Source organism: Phytophthora infestans, genomic scaffold (genome assembly GCF_000142945.1).
Source record: "Phytophthora infestans T30-4 supercont1.37 genomic scaffold, whole genome shotgun sequence".
In the NCBI taxonomy this organism is placed as follows: domain Eukaryota; phylum Oomycota; class Peronosporomycetes; order Peronosporales; family Peronosporaceae; genus Phytophthora; species Phytophthora infestans.
Genome location: NW_003303722.1, coordinates 634,813 through 644,646, shown reverse-complemented (window position 1 = coordinate 644,646; position 9,834 = coordinate 634,813). Strand labels below are relative to the sequence as shown.

Sequence of the window (9,834 nt, the reverse complement as noted above, 5' to 3'; positions counted from 1 at the left end):
CGACCAAATCGCACGCCGCTCGAATCCTCATGGATCCGAGCGGCGTCGAAGGCTCCAGCTCGAAACCAGACGCAATAGCTCCAGCTGAGTTAAATTGCGGGAGTGGCAGTAGCTCGACTCCAGTAAGCAGAGCCAAGCGCAAGACGAAGCGGTTGCTTTGGACGGAAGACCTTCATCTGCGCTTCGTGTCTGCAGTGTTTGAATGTGCGTCCATGGCTTTTAGTGTCCCAGTGGATGGTTGAGAGGTGACGACCTATGAATGTTCTACAGTGGGGGTCAAGAATGCGTCACCGAAAGCGCTTCTTGTCGTACGTAGTTGTCTATCTACTCAGGTGTCCAATTATTCAGTTGTCGATAAGTTCTGTCGTCGTACTATTAAACTAGTTAATGGAGAGCAAGAACCCGACTGAGGGCCTGACGACGGATCACATCAAGTCGCACCTGCAGAAGTATCGGATTAGCTACGAGCGATCGAAGCTCGAGGCGCAGCGACTCAATGAGAAACATGCCAAACGGAGCTTAAAGCGTCATCATCGTCATACGCCACATCTAAGGACTGACGCCGAAGAAAGCGTTGGAAGTAAGACAGTTGCCCACCAATGGTCAATTGAGACCGTAGGGCCCCTACTAGGGGAGGCATCGGAGCAGCATATGCACTTGACTATGCAACAAAGGATGAAGTTCCATCGCGAGTTGCTGCTCACACGCAGTGTCGAGGTCGAGTCTGGTCTTTCGTGGGTCAACCGAATGGGCAATGTGGACACTCTCAGTAAAAGTGAGGCCAATGGCAACTTCAATGACCAGCACGAGTCGAGCTTCCTGCAAGCTTGGGCCAATGCAGAGCAACTACGGCAGCAACAGGAGCAAGTCTACGGCCGTCTGCATGAACAGCAACAAAGTCTCTTCCATCAGCCACAAGACGCAGCACCCGTCGCACCAGTTTTTGTTATCGGTTCGAAGCCAGAACCTGCACAAACTGCTGAATACGAACACACGGGAACTGACGACGGTGTGGACCTCACCAGCTGGGGTCGACTCAGTCTGACCGTAGACTCTGACGACGACGACGTCTTCGGCTTCCTCCGATCCGAGGCGTAGTGATGACGCGCAGGACTCAGTCATCATGGCGCTGGGACCAATTGATATTGAGATAGAATCACACTCACACAAATTGGTATACTTAGGTATACATTTTACGTTTTGAGGAACTCAAATAACTCGTCGCAACGTTGAAGGCGTCGATACGGTTGCCACTGCCTCACTATTAATAGCATCGGGAATCAGCAGATCTTCAAGTGAGCGAGCGACCAGCGACGGAAGCGAGGAGGTTTGCCATTGGGTGGCGAGGATTTTCTGGTACTGGGGACGGTCTTTGCTGTTGTGGGATCCCAAATTGATTAATCTGCTGCTGTAAGCGGTGCGATGCCAATTGACGCTGGTGTATTTGCTGCGTATTGGTCCACGCCTGTTGGAAGGCGCTTCGCTCGTTCTGCACTTGATAGTTACCACTCCAGGTCTCCAAACCATCACACTGATGCAAGTCGTTCGATAGTTGGACCTTACGCGCCAGCATCTCTCGGTGGAAATTCATTTGCGCTTGCATAGCTTGATACATCTGCAAATGAAGATTGTCTTGCGCTTGAGTTAGCGACGATAGTGGTGCCTCAGTTGGGATCTGAATCGACAGGGTGTCGTCTAGAGGAGGTGCCATCATGAGCGTACTGAACATACGCCATTGAGCGTCATTGAGCTCGGGCATAGCAGAAGAAACTGGGGCCACAACAGGAGTTTGCTGATACTCAGCGGGGATCGAAGCGACATCAACACGCGCGGGGTTGACAGAAAACGGTTTAGTGCGTGAGTATCCGTCGCCCTCTGAGTAGCTGTCACAGTGATCAGGATCGCCTACATTCGAGCCGTGCTCCTCCTTTCGGCGACGTCGCTTGACTTCACGGTGACAGAGCTCGCGGAACTCTTGACGTGAGCGCTCGTAGTTGATTCGGTACTTCTGGAGGTGCGACTTGAGGTGCTCCGTCGTGAGCCCAGAGTCCGGGCCTGACTTGTTTATCAACTGGAGGAGCGACAAGCACATGATTAGTGAAAAATGACGGCATCATTTCGGATCCGTTAAACTTGCAGGTAGAAGCGTCTTCGGAGACGCATTTTTAACCCCTTGAACGCGAAACCCTTTCGACGTTAACGTGTATGTCGGGGAAGGGTTTTAATAGTTAGACTGGTATAAAATTAATCCTGTAGGATGGTTAAACGCATTGAACCCCAACACCTAGGATGGTGAAAATTTGATATCGTGTATCCTACAAGAATATTTGACTTTGAAATACACTATACCAAGATATCGTGTCCAGGAACGTACAAAAACTGCTCACAGCCCAGCGCACTTTTCTCCTAAATATAGACTTCAAGTTCAGGTAAAAAGGGAGATACAGATTTCATACTTTTATCAAGACATTTAAGATCGCAAAACCATCTGCTTATGGTGTCGCAGCGTCGTTGTGACGTCTCTTTGACGGCCTACTGGTGTCATCATCCCCGCTGTCACCACTCGCAGACTTTGCTTCTTCGACACTATCGGCTGCTGGCCTGCGCGCGCGGATCTTTCGCTTTCTCTGTGACGGCGGCAACAGGCTGCCGTTACGCCAATGCTTGTGCCAAATCTCGAAGCACGAAACGGACTCACCGTTGTTTACATGCTTGACCTTGTTGCACAGGTACACACGCGACGCCAGTGGCTGCTTTGAGCTTGTGTGTAGCTTGCAGGTGCTACAGTAGAATGTAGTCTCGCCCCCTCGCGACTCGTCGGAGCCCTTAAGCACCGAGCATACTTTGCATGCTCGTTGACGTCGCTTTCGACCTTTCCCGTTGTTTCCATCCCTCCACTCATCCACCTGCACCGGTACGTGGGTTCGCTGCAATGGCGGAGCGCGTGACTTCTATGGGGTATGCTCCACCGCGCGGAGAGCATCCCAATCCGTCTCCTGCAACTGCGTCAGCTCCAAATGTAGTTGCTTCAGGAACTTGACATGGCTGAGCTTGGGTTTTTCATCAATAGCACGCCGTCGATTGTACACAATAAAAGCATTGACTGTTGCCAGGTCGATGAAGCCCAGAAAAAGCGACTTGTAGTATTTCTTATACTTTAGAGCCAATTGAAGAGAGTACCTGATACAGCATGAATTATACAGGGTTAGCATCAGCACTATCTTGTACATACAGCAGAAATGTACTCACCTTTGGAGGCGAAGTTGATCGTGTACATCAACTCCGCCCATGAAAGTTTGGTAATGTTTCAGCACTCTTGGACATGCCACCTCGACTTGCTCGCCAGACTTCGCTCGTCGAACTACGCGATCTTGCTCAGTACTTCCACCCGCACACAGCAAATGCACAGGACGGTTGTCCCACCAACACACTGCTTTCATACTCGGCACTAATGTTAACTCGGCAACAGCGTAGGTACCGCGGTGTACATCAGCAGGCCGCTTCTTCTTCTTCACGATAATCTCTATGCAAAACCCACGCCGGTTGGTCATCACTGTGCCTATACCGTAGAACCCCATTGCTAGGAGCTGCATGGAGAGTGTCGGTGACGGGTAAAATCGGTCAGTGGCCACTAGACGTTTTTCGATGGTCCCTCTTGCTCCAAAAACTTGCCTCAGGTTGCGAATAACGGCAGCTGGTCCACAGTTGGTGTCCTTCGAAGAGGATGACCTGTCCGTTTGCCGCTTACCACAGTAGACTTCAAATCTGTATCATACACATTTGCATTGTTACATACTTGTATCCTACAGCTTAAGAGAACTTTACGACCAAAAAAAAAGGAGCGTGCCGTGAGGCACGCTCTCAACTCACCTGAGACAGTATGCTGACGTAGAGCAGCACAACATGAAGAGCTTGGTCCCCCATTTATGGAGCTTGTCCTTCATGTAGACTGTCATCCGGTTGAACGTTGATCTTGAAGGCAACATTGCCTCATCAAATGCCATCACTGGAGGCCGTATGTAACCCGCTTTGAACTGTTGTTGGAGCGCGTCGATCACAGGACGCAGCTTCCAGGCACGATCTGTTGCGGCGCGGGGGTCGTTGTTGCTGCTGAAGTGGAGATTTCGAGAGATGTGCATGAAGCGATCCCGCGACATGAAAATCCCGAAGCGTCCACGAGGAATTCCTCCTTCGTCTGTCGTCTTCCAGTGATTCTCCTTTTTTTACTTGTTGAGAGCAACTGCTCGAGCAAATAGAAGCCCAACGAATACGCACAGCTCTCGAGCAGTGATAGGTGGCGTAGAGAGTAATGCAGCCTTGATCGCATCGCGCGTGCTCTTCTTGAATCTAGGAATCTTCTTCTCTCTTTGTTCCTGCTTCGTATACTGTCCTTCAACCCGTTCGTCGATCTTTTCATCAAAGTATTCGTTGCTTGCCTCCGCGATGTCTTCCCACAAGCGAGGCTGCATGAAGTAAAATAGCACCCCAGAAACCGTCGTGGCCGCTTCTAGACTTCTCGGTGTAGGTCCGTAGTGTTCTCGGAACAACTGCGGGTAATCCTATTGCATATTCGCCGTGCGAGGCTCATAAGGCTGGTCGAGATATGGAAATGGACTGTATGATACAGGATTAGACCATCCTTTGCTTGCCATATCCTTCAGGATATCAGCGCTAATCGTGCCGCTTGTAATACTAGCCATACCACCAGCCGCAGTTATAAGATCGTCGTCAAACAATGCTTCTGCTGGATCTTCATCATCTTCTTCCAGCTCGTCTTCGTCTCCGCCTTCAGTTTCATCTCCGAGTGCACTGTCAGCGCCGTCAGAACACCCGTCATCGTTTTCAGCATCGGACACCATGGCTTGGTACTCCTCAGGATCGTCTGCGTCTACAGTAATGTTGATATCTGCTACAGCAAGTATACAATCTACGATCAGTATCCTGTATCACAAGCGTGTACATACGATCTAAAACGCACCATCACAAAACGCAGCAATCCTTGCCGACCGGCGAGGACCCGTAATCTCTTCTTGTCGTACGGTCTCATCAACCTCGTCAAACGCCGGGTCCAGATTGCGTTGAATCTCGGGATCATCTTCCGAGCTTGGCTCATCGTCAGACTGGAGGCTATAAGTCATACGAGCTGACACGTCGGGGTACTCGACTCGTGGGGTTGGAGAGAGATGAGGCGATGTGCAGCGCAACGTCGGTGAAGGCTGGCTGCCATCACTATCACTGCGCGAGACGCCATTAACTTCATCTACAACACAGCAGCAATATACATGTTAGATCGCACGCTAAACGGTATAATACAGGTAAACACAGCATCATACCATTGACTGGCGTTGTTTTTTGGGCAACAACATCATTCGTGTCTCTGCTGTCTTCATTTTGCTGATCACCACCTTCTGTATTGCTCTCCTCGCGTAACGTAACTGCTGTAAGTACCACGTTTGTATTATACATCATTAGCCGGCAGAATATCGTGTATATTCAAGACCAAGCATTACAATACCGCCAAACGTGGCATCGACGTCTTCCTGAGGCTCAACGCATTTAGCAGTCGTAGCAGAGGCTGCTTCTGGTAGTGTAGGCTGCTGTGCTTCTTTGGCAGCTTTCTCTGTTTCAATATAACACGTTAGACTGTCATTATGCGATGCAAAATAGTTCAAGGTCTTACCAAGATCAATGCGGTCTAAGTAGCGCATTAATTCCTCTTCTCCGACGAAAACATCGACGCCACGGGTGTCCTTCTTGGTCTTACCAGGCTTCAAGTATGTGAAGTCAACAGAGAGGCCAGCCGGCCTCTTCGAAGACCAGCCTGCCTTCTTCAGCTCAGCCCAGCGGGCGCGAAAACCTGACATCTCTTGGACTCGGCGCAAATTCTGAAATGAGTGGCGTGTGAGCTATTGACTGTAAGAATTTGTCATACGTAGTCCACACCACACTAAAACCTCTTAGACTCAATTTTTAGAAAATGGAAAGACGCACTTCGAGCGGGAAAAGAGTAGGTGAGACAACCCGGCACCCCGTCCCCTATTTCATTTAAAGTTTGTAAACCTCAATACAAACGTCGAGTCAAAATTTCTTATCGTGTATGGTCCAGGATAAGCTTTTTCTGATATCGTGTCTAATACAGGCCGTCGCGTTCAAGGGGTTAAGACCAACTGAGTTAACATACGAATAACAGGACGTCAGGTTAGCCAGATTTTTTTTTTCATCAACCTCGCACTCGTCTACATTCACTTACGATCAAAGATGGCGGCAACGAAGCGAAAATGAAGGTCCTCTTGCCACAGAAAGCGCTTGGACGGCTTGCGAGGCCGCTTATCAGCTGCTAATGCCTTGATGCCCCTAATGTTCGTCAATACACTCATGGCGGCATCGCTGCTCGTTGGGCTTGGAGACCGCCTTTGGCCCATTTTGCACTGGCTGGTACGAATTTCCCACTAGGATTGTAATTCTTAACTGTGCAGCTCGATCCCTCGAGCGGATCCCTCGCGTTGGTAAGTAAAAGCGATCGCTATAATAGAACGTGTTTGGTGCTGTAAACGCGGTACATGTACAGCTTTTCGACACGCAACTCGATGATGTGATGCCCAATGAAGTGAGACCGACCACCACACTCTTCAGTTTATGATAACTGAGAGACAGCAACACGTTTCGATTATTTAAATGGCGACTTTGAGGAATTTAGTTCTCTACCAACGTGGCACCTTGTTTCCTAAAAAACCTCTGGTTGCAATTTTACTATTACTATTCAGAAATGAAGATTCAAATGTATACTGGCTTCAGCAGTCGCCGTATCAGTCAGTTGCACATCCTCTACAGTACGTATGCCTAAAGACGACATGAAAAGGTGCTCGACCAGCAACGTTAAGAAGGGGGGGGGGGGGAAAGGCCAATCTGCGAAGCACGCGGACTTAAACCCAGGACCAAGCATGGCTAACTCCCACTCGGCATAGGGTTAATGCCTAGGAAGGTCTGGCTTGTGTTTAGGCAGAATCATATCATTCCTGACAACACCTTCAATTTTGGAGATTTGCTCTTGACCCAGAATCCCCCAACGCCTAGACAAAATTCGGGTACGTACGATTTAACGCTCACCTTGTCAACTGGACCAGCACGGCGTACAGTACAACCTTGTCGAGGTATTAATAACCTCGCTGCTGCTGCAAAAACTGGCGGTCAACTAAGCTGTATCCAATGTGGAAATGGTACAGATGATTGCGGAGGGAACGGACAGCAGCTACAACTTGGGAATACATGAATTTAGCTTGGAATGTTGTTTTTAAATAATGGAAAGCATTTTTGTCGTAATAATAGACGCCAGTGCATACGTGTTCCGGCTTTCGTACAGGAGAGATGAGCTTATATTGTACCGGCCAGTCACCACTAATTGATTTTGGTCTCTTGTCTTCACGACCCCGATTGCAATGAAACATGTGTAATTCTCTCCAGCATTACTAGACGAGCCGATATTATAAAGAGATACGCAGCATCCGCTTCGCTATCGTTGTCGATACGCTGAAAAAATATCACATCGTCTGCCCTGAAAAGTTCGCGCTTTGACGGCTGACCTGACAGAATGAGGTCGACAAAGGAAACGTACGCATGCAGAGCTTTAGTTTTTGGAATAACGCAAGGCTTGGATAACGATTGTCTAGATAAATCTGAATAAATGACGGATAAATTACCGATCGATATTCCAATATTTTATTCCAGTGGAAAAACGCGACCCTTCTGAATTATATTTCTGGACGAAGAAAATTCTTATTTCAAAGCTTGAGCTATTCCATAAACTAAAGTTCTATATTGCTAACGACTTTTTTTTCTTTCCGCATCCGACGAATCCGTAATTCAAGCAGTATATTGGCCAATCACTGATGAATATTCGTATGATTGATGGCCACACGACGGTCATTAATTTTGAATGTCCATATCCCATCAAGTATTGGTCGAAAAGAGCCGTTTTGGGGTCCAATCAACACATCTCGCAGCGGATTTTTACGTAAAGAAACCCTTATCGTAAAATTCGGTCTGGGAGAAAAGTTAGGATCTGATAATTTCGGTGACCAATCCATCCCATTTGGCCGGTACAATAAACCAACTCCGTACCCTTATAAATTTATAAGTAGAATCCCTGCCCCACCGAGACAACACCGCGCAGATCATTGTTGAACAATTGATGACGTTTTGAACATGAAGTACTGTACAGTCCGTGAAAAGCAGCTCTGCGGACGAATGTTAGCGCTTGCTTCTCAGCAAGTGAAGTACAGTACTGCATCCCGTTTTCGCGGCAATGGACCAAATAGGATTCGCAAATAATTTTTATTAAAATTTAATAGTTAGAGCTCATTTAGATTCCGGATCATTGCATCCGGAAGTTGATCAAAGGTCCAAGGGCGTAAAAACGCGGTGCGGTACTATGGCCCCTTTCAGCAAAAATATAACCTGGAACCTGAAAAAAAAAAGTTCCAAGCTTTGTTTTTCCCATGCGTTCAGCAAATCTTCCCCTGGAGGTGCTGCGTGCTCTCCACAATCACTCTGGCTATATATTCTAAGAGGTCGCGGCCCATGAACGTCGGACTGCTGCTAATGCTTCTCTTGGAGGGGATTCCTCCTCCAGCTGGCATGGGCGGACAAGCAAGACACCTCATCCAGCAAGCGTACCAAGCAGAACTCGATGTGATAGCCGAAGTAGCAGCTCCAAAGGATCGGGAGATTCTCGCGAAGCAGCGCAGCTCACACTGGGCTACGATGTTGTTCTCTTCGCGCATCTACTTCGATGGATCGATGAGTAACCTATTTCGCATGGATAGCTCTACAATTGGCGCTTTGATACGGACTGTGACCCCCCATCTCACAACAGGAAGAATGGCACCAGATGCTGTGTTGCCTCCAGTGAGAGTAGCTGTCTTCTTGTATCTATGTGCTCAGGGCACATCGCTGGAAGCCACAGCAGATCGTTTTGCCATTGGGCCATCTACAGTCTCCGGTATCGTGCGCGAGGTGTCGTCCATTGTATGCCAAGAGCTCACGGATTTAGTAGCTTTCCCCCCTTTGGTACAATGTGCTTCCCATTTTACTGAGTTGTGTGGTGTGCCACAGATTGTGGGCTGTATTGATGGATCACATATACCTATTGCTCGACCTAGCGATGATGGAGACATGTATTACAATCGAAAATGCTGGTATAGTGTTTCACTCAGCTTTTCGTACTTGTCCGGACGTTTGCGTTTTCTGCTTTTCCTGCCTGTATTATGGGGAACCATAGATCTGTCGGTTTCTTCATCGTTGAACACAAAGCCCTCTTCAGAAGACTGTGTATCCGCGGTTGAGAATCGTGGCTGGGAGGTGAATTTAGACCTCAGTGGAGTCGTATCAGGTTGATCCGACAAGAAGCTGTGCAGCTCCGAGTATACTTGCTGTGAGATATTGGGACTTTTAATGCGATGAAATTCCCTGTTTGTGAAGAATAGTATTCTGTAAGCTCAAGCACGGTCTGCATTCCATAGAACCACCATACCTTAGCTCTTTCTTATCTTGCTTGGAGAGATCGAACCACTCAGCCTTCCCAGTGCTGCCTTGCACTCTGTTTGCGTTTACATCACTGATGAAACGATACATCTCACGCAGTCCTTGGAGTTTATCTTCTATTGCCTTCTTTGAACGCTGAGTCGACGGGACGGCAGCTTGGTAAGCAACGAAAATGCGCTCGTTAAACATCGTCGTGTGGTAAAGTGCTTTCTCAGAAATAAGAGAATGGGCCTGACGCGGGGTCACTATCCCTTAACTAATGACAATTTCAAGTGATTAGAGAGGATTTGGGTT

At 48.3% G+C, this 9,834-nt stretch overlaps 1 protein-coding gene across 1 annotated transcript; it reads left to right on the top strand.

Moving 5' to 3' along the window:
- Positions 1-387: 387 nt before the first annotated feature.
- Positions 388-1,098, top strand: PITG_15402 (uncharacterized protein; the record flags this gene model as incomplete). Its single annotated transcript, XM_002898313.1, has 4 exons — positions 388-535; positions 632-756; positions 805-898; positions 965-1,098. The coding sequence occupies 4 exons, from the start codon at positions 388-390 to the stop codon at positions 1,096-1,098; spliced, it is 501 nt and encodes a 166-aa protein (XP_002898359.1).
- Between the last annotated feature and the right edge of the window lie 8,736 nt (positions 1,099-9,834).